This window comes from Capra hircus, chromosome 18 (assembly GCF_001704415.2).
Source record: "Capra hircus breed San Clemente chromosome 18, ASM170441v1, whole genome shotgun sequence".
In the NCBI taxonomy this organism is placed as follows: Eukaryota; Metazoa; Chordata; class Mammalia; order Artiodactyla; family Bovidae; genus Capra; species Capra hircus.
Window position 1 is genome coordinate 65053464 of NC_030825.1, and position 13832 is coordinate 65067295.

General features: G+C 62.2%; 1 protein-coding gene across 3 annotated transcripts; it reads left to right on the forward strand.

Annotated features, from left to right (window-relative positions):
- Positions 382-8916, forward strand: ZNF444 (zinc finger protein 444). Of its 3 annotated transcripts, none has more exons than XM_018063471.1 (4): positions 382-492; positions 4750-5086; positions 7033-7117; positions 7890-8916. In XM_018063471.1, exons 2-4 carry the CDS (start codon positions 4775-4777, stop codon positions 8468-8470), a joined length of 978 nt encoding a protein of 325 aa, XP_017918960.1. In that variant the 5' UTR covers positions 382-492; positions 4750-4774; the 3' UTR covers positions 8471-8916. The 3 variants fall into 3 exon arrangements, with proteins under 3 accessions (XP_017918960.1, XP_017918958.1, XP_017918959.1); XM_018063470.1 differs by lacking the exon at positions 382-492 and having other exon boundaries at positions 3069-5086; positions 7890-8382; positions 8481-8916; XM_018063469.1 differs by lacking the exon at positions 382-492 and having other exon boundaries at positions 3068-5086.

Below are 13832 nucleotides of genomic sequence, written 5' to 3' on the forward strand. Positions count from 1 at the left end.
GGGCTGCAGGGGCCCCGTTTCCGGACCGGCCGCTCCGGTTTCCATGGCAACGCCGCCCTGGCTCCTCCTCCCTCGGCCCCTTCGGCGCGCCTGCGCCTGCCCGGGGTCGGGTGGTGGGGGTGCCCGGGCGAGGACCCGTGCGTGTGTTGTGGGAAATGTAGTCCAAAACCTGGCGGCGCTTCGGTGCATCTTGGGAAATGTAGTTCTGGCGCCGGCGGCGCCTTCCGGGGACGGGCATGGGGGGGGAGGTTGCCGAGGCGAGAGCCAATGAGAGGCCGCCTTTGCCGCGGTGCTCCCTGGGAGATGTTGTTCTGGGTGAGGGCGGCGGGGTTGTTGCCGGGGGGGAAGCGGCCGCGGGGCGTCTGGGAGCGTTGGGGGGAGGGGGATAGGCGCGTTTGGCGCAAAGCCTGCCGGGGCATGGAGTCCTGGTGAGCGCTGTGCGCATGCGCGAGGTGCCGAGGGGGCTTGGGGGCCCTCACCCGGGAGAGTGAGGTGAGCGAGGGGGGCAAGGAGGGAGGCGTCGGAGGGGCCCGGCGGGATGAGCTTCGGGGAGGGGGCCGGCGGGGGGCCCGAGGAGGGAGGAACGGCGGAGGTGGGGGAGGGATGAAAAGGGGGCCGGGGGCTGGGAGCGCGAACGGGGGTGGGGGCGTCGGGACGGGGGAGGGGTGCGGGTCCCGGGGGCGGAGAACGGCGGGGGTGCGGGGAGGGGGAGGGGAAGTAAGAGAGAGGGGGGCGGAGAACGGCGGGGCGGGGGAGGGGAGGGGTGCGGGTCCCGGGGGCGGAGAACGGCGCGGGGGCGGGGAGGGGGAGCAAGGGAGGGGCGGAGAACGGCGGGGCGAGGAGAGTTGGAGGGGGAGGGGAGGGAAGGGGGAGGGGGTGAGGGTCCCGGGGCTGAGGAGAGTCGAGAGGGAGGGGGAGGGATGGGGGAGGGGGCGGAGAACGCCCGGGGGCGGGGAGAGTTGAAGACGGCGGGGCGGGGAGGGGGAGGGGTGGGGAGGGTCGGAAGGGGGAGCGGTGGGGAGGGTCGGAAGGGGAGGGGTGGGGAGGGTCGGAAGGGGGAGGGGTGGGGAGGGTCGGAAGGGGTGGGGTGGGGAGGGTCGGAAGGGGGTGGGTGGGGAGGGTCGGAAGGGGGAGGGGGTGCGGCTCCCGGGGGCGGAGAACGCCGCGGCGGGGTGGGGAGAGTTGGAAGAGGAGAGGGGCTGGGTGGGGGAAGGTCGGTGGGGGAGGGGGAGGGCACTGGCGGGGGCGGGGGCTGGGCCCTGCCTGGGAGTCTGGGGGCGCCGGCGGGGACGGACCGGGTCGGAGAGGTTTGCGGAAAGGGGCTCCGGGGAGGGGGCGGGCCCGGCGCGGGCGGGGTGCGGGCGGCCCTCCGGCGCGCGGGTCTCTGCAAGCTGGGCGGCACTTCGGCGGAGCTGCGCCTTCCCCGGGCCGGGGTCGGCTGCCCTCCTCCTTTCTCTCCTGCTTGGGGACGCGTGCCCCCCTCTCCCCCCGAGAGCCTGACTGGTGGGCGCGCCGCGCTGCAGGGCTGTGTTTGCTCTCCCGGTCGTCTGCGGCGGCGCTGCCGCCCGCCTCCTATTTCCCCTTCCAGCCCCTGCTCCCGCGGGTGCTTGGGTGCAGCGCCGGCGCTTTTGTTGGAAGCGGTGTCCCCGGCACCGCATAGAGTGACGGGAGTGGGCCGGGCGGAGGCTGGTGGAAGGCTGGCTTGGCGCCCCCGCGCGCGCCCCGCAGCATTTTTGTTTTCCGTTCTTCTTGACTTCCTGAGACGTTTAGGTTGGTCCGACTTTCCCCATTTTGTAGCCCCGGGGACGGAAGATTCAGAGCGTAGAAGGTGGCGTGCCTTGTCCTAGGACGACTCGCTGGGAAGGTGGCCCTTTGGTCTGAGTAAATATTGGTCCAGTGGACCGGTGGCGCCCCGGCAGGGCGCACTTGCCCCTTGCCCTGCCGCCGGGAGTCGTGGACGTTTCCGGGACACATTTTTGGTTGTCACAGTTGGGGAGACCCTGGTGGCATCTGGGTGAAAGAGGCTGCAAAACACTGGCCAGGTTCAAAGTGGCAGCCAGGCAGGCACGCTCCATCCAGAGCCTTCTCAGTTATTTTTTCCGTCTTTTCTTAAACGTTTGGTTTGTAACTATTTTTTAATAATTTTTTTTAAATTGAAGCGTAATTGCTTTATAATATTGTGCTGGCTTCTGCCATACGTCGACGTGCGTCAGCCATAGGCATGCATATGTCCCCTGCCTCTGGAACCTCCCTCCCCCTTTTTTGCATTTTTTAAAAAACTTAATTTATGGGAGTTTAGTTGATTCACAGTGTTCATTTCTGCTGTCCAGCACCGTGATTCAGTTACGCACTGCTGCAGCCTTGTTTCATGCTCTTTTCCATGTTGGTCCACCGCAGGATTGATGCTGGACCGCATCGTGGTGGACTGGGATCCGTGCTGCGCAGGAGAGCCTTGTTACTCTGTCCTGTGTATACCAGTTTGTGTCTGCTAATCCCCGTCTCCCGCTCTGTCCCGCTGCTGCTCCCCTTGCAGCCTCGCTTTAAGGCCAGCGTGAGTTCAGTCCCTGCCGCTTATTAGCTGGCTTGATCAAGCCAGCTTAAGTCTGAGAGGATCCTCCCTACACAGCACATGCGCACAGCTGTGCACCAGTAAGACTAATTTAAAAGCAGGCTGTGGGCCAGTGGTCTCAGAGGTTTTAAGCTCAGGACCCCTTTATATCTTAAACAATTTTTGAAGACGCAACCCAAAGCACTTGCTCACATCTCTGTGTCATCTCAGAAGGGAAGGCTGAGAAAATCTCATAATAGTAATGAATGCATTTAGAAATAGCGGTAGTTGATTTTTCCACATGTTAACACAAATAGCACTTTTTTTCTCTTTTTTTTTTTCTTTTTTATTGGAGTGCAGTTGACTTAGGGCCTCCCTGGTGGCCCAGCTGGTAAAGAATCTGCCTGCAGTGCGGGAGGCCTGGGTTCGATCCCTGCCTTGGGAAGATCCCCTGGAGAGGGAGCGGCTGCCCACTCCAGTGTTCTTGCTGGAGAATTCCGCGGACAGAGGAGCCTCGCGGGCTACAGCCCATGGGGTCCGGAAGAGTCGGCACGACTGAAGCAGCTTAAGGCGCACGCACGAATAGTTGGTTTACAATAGTGTGTTTCTGCTGTGGAGCAGAGTTAGTTACACGTGCGCATATCCGCTCTTCTATAGATTCTCTTCGTGTATGGTTCCCGGCGCTATTCACTAGCTTCGTATCAGTTCTCTGTATGTGGTAGTGTGTATGTGTTAATCCTAATCTCCCAGTTTTTCCCATGCCCCATAACGGTTTTTAAATGAAGAATAACCATGTCTTCCCAACGAAAAGTTGGAAGCATGGCATCACTTGTCTTTGCACATCTCTGTGACCCGAACAGCTGGGTTCCCACGGCCGCCTCTGCTCTCTGCCGAGGCCCGGGGTGGGGGTGGGGGGCCTACCACATGCTCGGGAGAGAAGGCGGGGAAGGGACTGGTAACTCGGTCAGGAAGCGTGTTCCCACCTCGAGGTAGCCCTGAAGGAACTCCAGGGTCCCTGGTCTGTTTGAGGACCGTCGTTCCAGGCAGGGTTTATTTGGGGGGCTGCGTCCTTCTCTGTTGGGGTGGAGCCGTTCTGGTCCCTGCAGGGTCCCCTACAGTGTCCCCACCCCCGCTGGCTAGATGCCAGCTGTGCCGCTCCCAGCACCCCCATCTGGCCATCAGAAATGTCCCCAGACCATTCAAGATCGCCCCGCCCTGGAGCCCTGCTCTGTGTCTTCAGTCCTCAGGACCGAGGCCCCTGCCTGCCTGTGTCCCGCACTTTGGGAAAGGGACGAGGAAGCGGGGGCGGGGGGCGGGGACACAGGGCTCCCTGGGTGGGAACACTGGAGTGGGTTGCCATTTTCTACCCAGGGATCGCACCCGGGTCTCCTGCGTCTCCTGCGTCGGCAGGCAGCTTCTTGACCCCTGAGCTGCCTGGGAAGGCAGTCCAGTGACTCCGCTGGGAGGGTGGAGGGCCTTACAGCCAGTCCCCGGCATCTCCCAGCTCCCAGACTGTGCCTGGGGGCCCTGTGAGTGTCGAGGCCTGACCACTGCAGATCAGGCAGCTTCAACCACAGACACTTGCTCCCTGTGGCTGGGAAGGCGGGATCCGGCCGGGATCAGGAAAGGGGGACGGGGGTGTGGGGAGAGCCTCTCCTCTGCCTGTGAACCCTGCCTTCCCTTCCTGCTGTGTCCCCCCAGGTCGGGGGCAGAGCTGCCCTGTCCTATGAAGACAGCCACACCCTGCGCCCCATCACGACCTCCCTTCATCTCCACATCCTCCTCGAAGCCCCGGCCCCACGTACAGTCATGTTGGGGCTGGAGCGTCCACATGAGACCCCCGGGGTGGAGGGGGACGCTTGTGTCCACCCTGGTTAGTGAGGGAGAGGTGGGGCTCGGAGCGCTTGGGAGCTGGCAGCCTCCGCCTCCCGGATGTAGCATCGGGTGCGACCACCAGCATAGGAGGTGCTGATGACAAGGCCCGGGTGCCTGGGCACCAGCGGCTTCCGTGCGCGCGGCCTCGCTGGGTCCTCGCGGGGAGGACGCAGGAGTGGGGGAGAGTGGGGACGGGCCCACAAGCGGCGGGCGAGCTGTTCATCTCGGGGGGCGGGGGGGAAACTGAGGCTCGGGATGGGGCAGCCAGCCCTCCCACGTGGGGCCCCCCCGCCGGAGGGCGCTCTGACCGCGGCCGCTCCCCGCAGGCGCCGTGACCCCGCCGCCGGCCCCATGGAGGCGCTGGGCCTGGGCCCCGTGAAGCAGGAGCAAGGCGCCGCCGAGGGCCTGACCGCCGACTCGCCGTGGCACCGCTTCCGCCACTTCCACCTGGGCGATGCCCCGGGGCCCCGCGAGGCTCTGGGGCTGCTGCGCGCGCTCTGCCGGGCCTGGCTGCGGCCCGAGGTGCGCACCAAGGAGCAGATGCTGGAGCTGCTGGTGCTCGAGCAGTTCCTGAGCGCGCTGCCCACCGAGGTGCAGGCCTGGGTGTGCAGCCGCCGGCCGCAGAGCGGCGAGGAGGCCGTGACGCTGCTGGAGGAGCTGTGGGTGAGCCCGGGGTCCGCCCTCCGCCTGCCCCCGGGTCCCAGGTCCCCCTCCTCTCCCCCCCTTCCCTCCTCCGCCCTGGGTCCCTCCTCTCCCTCCCCCACGCTCACCCCTCTCCCCTCCCCTGTCCCTTCCCTCCTTACCCCCATCCCTACCCACCCCGTCCCTCCTCCCCCTCCCTTAGGCTCCCTCCCCCCCCTGCCCTGGGTCCCTCCTCCCCCTCCCCCAAGCTCACCTCTCCCCTTTCCGTCCTGGGTCCCTTCTCTCCCTCCCCCATGCCAGCCCCCTGCCCCCCTCCACCCTGGGTCCCTCCTCCCTCGCCCCTGTCCCTCCTCCCTCTCCCCTCACGCTCACCCCTGTCCCCTCCCCTGTCCCTTCCCTCCTTACCCCCATCCCTCCCCCCCCACCCCCTGCCCCCCGGTCCTCCCCCTCCCCCATGCTTGCCCCCTGCCCCCAGCCCCCCACCAAGCTCCCCGTGGAGATACCCTCAACAGGCTCCAGGAACCCTGAGGTCCATGGTATGGTGGCAGTGGGGGGAAGGGTCAGGCCTGCCTTGGCGGTAAGGGACGGTGGGTGCACAGACAACCTTGAGCAAACTTCAGGAGACAGTCAAGGACAGAGGAGCCTACTGGGCTGCAGACCAAGGGGTCGCAGAGAGTCGGACACGACTAACACTGCCCCAGGCCCACCCTTCTGATGACTGATTCAAGTTCAGGGCCCCTGGACCACCCTGAGGACTGACCCTGCCTTGCCCACAGCTGTGGTTGGTCCTAGCCGAAGGACACGGGTTAACTGCTGAGGAGAGGCGGCAGGGAGAGGCCAGGAGGGTCTTCCGGGACCCAGGGGGCAGCGCCAGCCCTGGGCAACAGCCTGTGGCGGGGCCCACGGAGGAGCGCCAGCTGGAGTGCTCCCGAGCTTCCCGCTGGGAGGTGCGGCGCGCTTCAGCCACATGTGGGCGCTTGCCCGCATGGGCCGGAGCCTCCGCCGTGAGTTAGGTCCTCAGAGCGCCCGGCGTGGCCTCAGGACCCAGTCTGGTGGGACCAGCCGGCCCAGCGTTCCCTGCCCGGCAGACGGGGGCAGAGGGCAGGCCTCCTGGGGCAGCCCGGGTCCTGCTGCGCCCAGAGGCTCAGCCCTGCAGCCTCGGGGCTGTAGTGTGACTGGCCTCCCGTGCACTTGAAAGTTGTCCTGGGGCTAGTTTCTCCCTGCCGCAGAGCTGTCCGTGGGATTCTCCAGGCGAGAATACTGCTGTGGGTGGCCATTTCCTACTCCTGACCCAGTGACGGAACCCACGAATCCTGCATTGGTGGGCACCTTCTTGCCCACTGAGCCACCTGGGAAGGCAGTCCAGTGACAGTGACTCCACCAGGAGGCCCAGGAGGCCTTTCCAGGAGAAACGACTCCACGCAGACTCCTCGAGGAGCCGCGACCAGAGCGTAAAGGAGCCAGAAGTTGTGGGTCTGAGGCTGCCTCTCAACCATGGGCCTCTGGCTGTGCCACACTGCTCAGAGCCGTCCACGGGACAGCTGGGAAAAGCTGCTTAATTTGGTCCTGAGTTGAAAATGGCCTCTGTGTTTTCCTTCTGCATTTTGTCTTGGAGCTGGCACAGGGCATCGAGGCTAAAAGCCGGGTTAAAGCGGCTCCATCAGTGGTCTGCCTGTCGGGTAACAAACCGCCCGAAGCGCAGTGGCCCAGAGCAGTAAGCGGTCCTGGTCTCCGCCGGCCCCGTGGGTCGGGAGTGAGGGGCGCCCAGGAGGCTGCCGGGGGCTGAAGGACCCACTGCCGAGGTGCTTGGTGGGAGGTCTCAGGCCTCGCCATGTGGGCCTCCACGAGCCTGTCCATGGAGGACCCCAGCCCAGCGGCTGCTGCCCTCAAAGCCCGCGGCAGGACCCGGAGGGCGGGTGGTGGGGCTCCAGCTTCTCAGCTGGACACGTGGGGGTCTCTGGTTCCAGGGACCAGCGACGAGGGCGCCTCAGGATGCGACCGGAGGCTCCGGGGTCGGCGTGGGAGAGGAAGCTGGTGGGGCGACGCCCTCAGGTGAGCAGCCCCTCCTTCTGCACCACGCTCCCCACTTGTCCGTCACTCACGCGTTCAATGGACCGGCACACGGGGCCGGGGGTGAGACAGGACGGGAGCGCCTGCAGTGCTGACCTCCAGTGGCGGCCTCGAGACCCTAGCGTCACAGCCTTTCCCTGCAGCAGGAGGCCCGGCACAGAAGAGACTAACCCACCCGGGATGGGCGCCTGCTGAGCCAGGGTTGTGTCCCGGCAGCCTGACCCCGGCTTTGCACCCTGGTTCTCACCAGGCGCCTCCTTGGCAGCCTCTGTCCATCCCCTCACAGCTTGTCTTTCCCCACCTGCCGGCCCATCCATCCTTCCCCCAGCCCGCTCCCCATCCCATCAACCAGTCCTTCCACCCACCCCCCATCCACCCATGAACCAGTCTCTCCTCCCCATACACGAACCATCCTCTCCCCTCATCCGTGAACTGGTCTGTCCACCCGCCCCCCCATCCCTGAGCCAGCTGGTCCAGCCTCCATCAACCAGTCCGTCCACCCCCCATCCATGAGCCATCCTGTCCCCCCATCCTCGAACCAGCCTTTCTAGTGTCCCTCCTGTCAACCAGTCCGTCCACCCACCCAGCTTATGCACCCCCAGTGCCCATTCACCCCCCTGCCCATCCATCAGGCCATGACCACCCTGTCCTCCGCCCCTGCACCTGTTGGTTCACGCCCCATCCATGAACTGTCCCGGCCCCAGCATCCATGAGCCAGTCCATGGCCGTCCTGATTTTGCGCTTTTACCTGTAGGAGATGCGGCCCCCAGGACTGAGGAACCGGCGACGGCAGACGCCCAGGCCGCGCGCCCCTACAAGCAGGAGCCGGGCAGCCCCCCGCCGGCGCCGCCAGCCCCGCCTGCGCCCGGCCTGCCCGCCTTCCTGACGGCCCCGGGCACCACGTCCTGCCCCGACTGCGGCAAGGCCTCGCTGAAGCCTGCGCACCTGCTGCGCCACCGGCAGAGCCACTCAGGCGAGAAGCCGCACGCCTGCCCCGAGTGCGGCAAGGCCTTCCGGCGCAAGGAGCACCTGCGGCGCCACCGCGGCACGCACCCTGGCGGCCCGGGCCCGGCTCTGCGCCCGCTGCCCGCGCGCGAGAAGCCGCACGCCTGCTGCGAGTGCGGCAAGACCTTCTACTGGCGCGAGCACTTGGTGCGCCACCGCAAGACGCACTCGGGCGCCCGGCCCTTCGCCTGCTGGCAGTGCGGCAAGGGCTTCGGGCGCCGCGAGCACGTGCTCCGCCACCAGCGCACCCACGGGCGCGCGGCCGGCGCGGGCGGAGTGGCCCCGGGCCCCGAGGGCGCCGCGCCCTTCCCGCCCTGGCCCCTGGGGTAGCTCCGGCCGCGCGCCCGGCGCCTCTGCCCTGGCTCCGCACCCGGTGCCTGAGCCCTGTCGCGTGATGCCCCGAACTTCACTCTCTGGGTCAGCCCCCGCCCCGCCCTCGTCCTCGCAGTCTCTGCGTTGCGAGGACGCCTCTGCGGTCCTCTCCACCCGGAGCCCAGTCGAGGACCTGGGCAGGGGCGGGGTCCCGGGCTGGAGGAGTCTGCAGGGAGGGGACTGCGTCTCGTCCCGCCCGGGGAGACCGCCCCTTGCCGCTCCCAGGACGGGTGGATCACGGCACGGCTCCGACAGGACGACCGGGTTCCAGCAGGGGTATCCGAGCTGTGGGTCCTTGCGCTGCGACCAGCCTGTCAGGCAGGCCCGAGGAGGACAGGTGCCGGAGACCGCCGCTGACCAGCGTCTGGAGAGTGTTAATAAAGCCGCCGACGAGTTGTGCAGCCGCTGGCGCCTGCGTTCTGTCCAAGCTGTCGTCGGGGAGGGGCATGGTGGGCCCCGCCGGGGCCCCTCCCGGCTGGCAGGGCCCGGTTCCTTGTCCTTGAGCCTAGAGACTCGATGAGCACTTGAGAGGTGACAGGGCGAGTTCCCCTGGGCTCCCGCGCATCCAGTGCCCGAGCCTGGCCGGGCTTCTGCTGGGAGAACCCCACTCGGTCACGGCCCTCGTTTCGCTCTGCTAGCCCCTGGAGCAGCAAGACCCAGGCCACGGGGCCCTGCCATGTGGCTGCGAGGGAGTCTGGGAAGGCGACTAGCTGGACCCCGCAGGTGTTTACAGCCGGAGCCGGGCCCCACCTTCCGAAACCATTAACAGCTGGTGGGGGCGGGGCCTCCAGGTGGTCTCCAGGGTGCCTAGGGCAAGCGCTCAGGCCTCAGCGTCCACCTTGTGGGACGGGGTTGATAACGCTCCCGGAAGGGGCCGGCCCTTCTGGCCCGCAGAGCAGTGACCCTCGCAGGCGGTCTCTGGCAGGGCCTCCTTCCGCACCCCGGGGTCCGTGTGGCTATGCCTGGCAGAGGAAGTTGGCTCGGAGAGGCCACGTCTACAGCCAGACCGGCGAGGGGACCAGAGGAGGGGAGGTGGGGGTGTCTCCCCCGAAACTGGGGTCTGAGGACGGGGCTCTGCCAATACCATGCCAAGTGCCAGCCCCCAGGCCCCGCTTTCAAGCACTCAAAGCCATCAAGTCCTTGAATCGTCAGAACCCAAGGAGACAAGCGCTTTGGTCACCCCACCGCACAGATGGGGGAACCGAGGCATCAGAGGGGTGTGTGGCCGCGCCACGGTCGGGGTCTGAAGCTGGCGGCCGGGGGTGCAGGCGGGCGGAGGAACCCAGGTTCGTGGTGTGGCAGCAGCATCCGGGGGCTCGCCTCCTGTCGCCTAGGCGACCCACGCGGACTCCGGTGCTGGCCCTTCACAGCGGCACCTGTGTAGCGCGGTGCACACGCCAGCCGGCTCGGATGTCCACCCAAGGAAGAGGGGGAGGTGCCTGCACACCGTCCAGGCAAACCCCGGAAAGGAGGTGAGAATCCGCTGCGCAGCCTGATAACATCATGCCGCAGTGTAGACGAACAAGACATCCAACCCCGGGCTCCTCTACCTCCTTGCAAGTGAAACTGAGACGGGCCAACAGCTGTTACGGAGAGGGCTTGGTTCACCACTCCTGCCAAGTCAGAGGTTAACCTGAGCACAGCTAGTTAGGTGTGGGACCATGTTTATTCTGTCTGGTGGAGGAGGGCATCCAGATGTGGAGGGCCACCGTCCGGGTGGGGCATGGACCAGCTTTGAGGAGGCACATTTCTTCAGCACCCTGCTCCACCAGCCACACGGCCTTGGTCCTTCCAATCCTCACAACAAGCTGTGCGTCCTGGGGGTCTGTGGTAACGGAGCCCAGAACATCCTCAACCCAGCTTTGATATCTGTCTGTATGAGAGTCTTGGCTTGGTGTGTGTGTTCTTTCTTTTACATTTTTTAAAGTTATGAAAGCATGATAACGTGTTTACAGGAGACTTGGAAAATACAGAACAAAGTTACGTGTAGCTCCACTTGCTGTTCAGTTGCTCAGTCATGTCCACCTCTTTGTGACCCGATGGACTGCAGCACGCCAGGCTCCTCTGTCCTTCACCAGCTCCTCAGAGTTTGCTCACACTCACGTCCACTGAGATGGCGATGCTGTCCGACTATCTCATCCTCTGTTGCCCTCTTCTTTTGCTTTCAATCTTTCCCAGCATCAGGGTCTTTTTCCATGAAACGTCCCACTGTATATTACCATTATTTTTTAAATAGGTAAATTAATATTTTCATATGGAGCTTCAATATCAAACTCAAAAATTAATGGAATGAATAGACAGAGAAGTAGAAGGATATGGTAGCCCTGAAAAGCACTGTGAACCAATTCAACATACGATTTAAACAGCTTTCACACAACAGCAGGATACAAATTCTATTCAAATTCCCACAGAGTGTAAACCAGGAAACACTGGAACATATCCAGGGACATAAATCAAGTTGCAAAAATTTCATGATCTAAAGGTATTGAAATCAGAGTCCGTTCTCGTCACTGTGGAATTATGTTAGCAGTCAATACCAAATGACGTTCAAGAATAACCCACTTATTTTCAAGTGCAACATAACATTTACCAAGAGAGGTCTTTGACTTAGCTGCTGAAAGCCTCAATGAAGCTAGAAACCTGAAAACACACAGAGGGTGATTACAGAGAAGAAAGCATTTAGAATATGAGAGATATGAGATTTTAAAAAATCAATAATTACAGCTTTATGCTGAATACTGCCTGAAGCCAGAGGCAGTGAACTAGAGGTGCTCACAGAATCACAACTTTCTCTTTAACACATTGTGAGCATTGGGTGGGGGGAGCCGGCAGCTGGGAGAAAGAAATGTAACCAGATCTATAGTATGACCCCACTCCACTCAGAAAATGACACAGCAGACTTTGAAAGAGTCCATGAAAGAACTGAAACAAACAAAAGCCAGGTACAAGCAGGTCATCAGTGAGGAGACAAAGTCCGCAGACCCGCAGTTCCCCACAGTCGCACAGTCGGCCAGCGAGACACGAGGGTGTCTCCCGCTGCCCCTCCCTGAGTCAGGGCGACGACAGAATGCTGACCCCCAAGTCCCCTCTTTCCTGGGTGTGAGACGGTGAACGCGGGAGGGGGAAGTGGGGAGTGTTGGACCCACACTGGGTGATTTCTAGGCAGGAAAGGGAGAAGGGGCCTCAATCAACCCCGATCCCCAACCCAACAATCACACACATGTGTCCTTTAGAGGCTTTGTTGGGATCCCTGGATCTTGGTCCGGGAGGAGGAAAGAGGGACCGAGGGAGACACTGGAGCCTTCAGCACAGTGGACAGGGGTGTTTGCTCGAAGCTGAGCCACAGGGAAGAAGCTGCCTGGCACCCCGCACCCCAGAAGTCTCTGCTCACCTCCCTTCTCACCCCGGAAGTCTCTGCTCACCTCCCTTCTCAGGCGGAAAGAGAAGGGAAGCTTCGTGGAGACTGTATGCCGCACGAGGACCTCCTGTTCGCGGCTCCACTGTACGAGTTGTTGCTGTGCAGCCGCTCCGTCCTGTCCGACTCTTTGCAAATCCAGGACTGTAGCCCCCGGGCTCCTCTGTCCATGGGATTCTCCAGGCAAGAAGACGGGAGTGGGGGGCCATTTCCTTCTCCAGGGGATCATCCGGACCCAGGGATCAAACCAGGGATCGAACCCACGTCCCTACGTCTCCTACATTAGCAGGGGGGGGTTCTTCACCACTAGGGCCACCTGGGAGGCCCTTTATTGTGTGTATGTGCAGAGAATTCTCTGATGAGACTGAAAAGACAAATACGGCTCTAAAATTTTAAATCTTAGCGGACTTTTACGAATGCCGAGTCGCTGGACCACACAGCACACAAATGTGGGCTTTTAGAAACTGCCCAACTCAAAAGAAGTAACACGTGAAGAATATGATTTGCAAAGTTACAGGCACCCTGTGTTCATAGCAGCATGGAAGCAACCTAAGTGTCCATCAGCAGGAATGGATAAGGATGATGTGGGCCACACATGCGATGGAAGGCCACTCAGCCACGGAAAAGAGCGCAGTCCTGCCATTGGCAGGAGCGCGGATGCAACTGGAGACCTTCAAGCTGAGTGGGTTAGGTCAGCTGGGGAGAAACACCGAACCCATGTGATATGACTTCTACGTGGAATCTAATCTACGACACAAATGAACCCATCTTTGGAACAGAAGGAGAATCATGGCCCTCGAGCACAAGCTGGTGGTTTCGGGGGGGAGGGGGCTGGGGGAGGGCTGAAGTGGGAGGGTGGGGTTAGCAGACGTCAGCTTTCATGTGGAGGATGGATAAACAGCAAGGCCCTACTGTATAGTGCAGGGAACTATGATAAGCCTATGATAAACCGTACTGCGAGAGAACTTTTAGAGCATTGTGCGTATGTATATATACACGAAGAGCTGACTCACTGGCAAAGCCCCTGATGCTGGGAAAGATTGGGGGCAGGAGGAGAAGACGGCGACAGAGGATGAGATGGTTGGATGGCAGCACCGACTCAATGGACCTGAGTTTGAGCAAGTTCCAGGAGCTGGTGATGGGCAGGGAGGCCTGGCTGAAGTTCACAAGGTCGCAAAGAGTCGGACACGACTTGGCGGCTGCACAGAGATGCATGTGGGAATAACTGAGTTATCTTGCTGCACAGCCCGAATGAACCCAGCATTCTAAGTTACCTATAGTTCAGTAAAAAAAGGTTGAAAAAAATGTCCGCACCTTCTTGCCCACTCACCCGCTAAAGGCTAGGCCATGCTGTCCCTTGAACTCTGCATCCTGGCTGCTGTCGTGCCCACCTTTGCAGGCTCCAGGATGGATCAGCACGAACCACCCCCCTCCCCCACCGCCTGACGTCACTCCACTTGATGCCCCGGCGTGAAGGCACCGTCAACAGCAGCGATGCTTTTCACAGGCTGCTCTCAACCTCCTGACCCCTCCTGGACTCCACCGCACTCTGACTCACCAGCTTCTCACAGAAATGTGCTCGAGGGGGTCAGCTCAGAAATGACGCTTCCTGACCGCGGGTTCCTCTCCCCCTGTCTCTCGGACATCTTGCCCCTTCTGATAACACGATTGTCAGCCTCAGCCACCCATGCCTGTTTTAAAATTCCACCAATTCTCTCCCTTCCCATTCAATAATTCAATTAGGTCTTTCTCACTAAACTTCTCTCAAAATAGGTGACTCTCCCAGGTGGAGTGGGGACCTTCCTATAGTGCTGGCGGAAGGTAATCTGGAAACATATACTAAAAATCTAGGAACGGAGACTTCCCTGGTCATCCAGTGGTTAGGACTTCGAGCTTCCAACACAG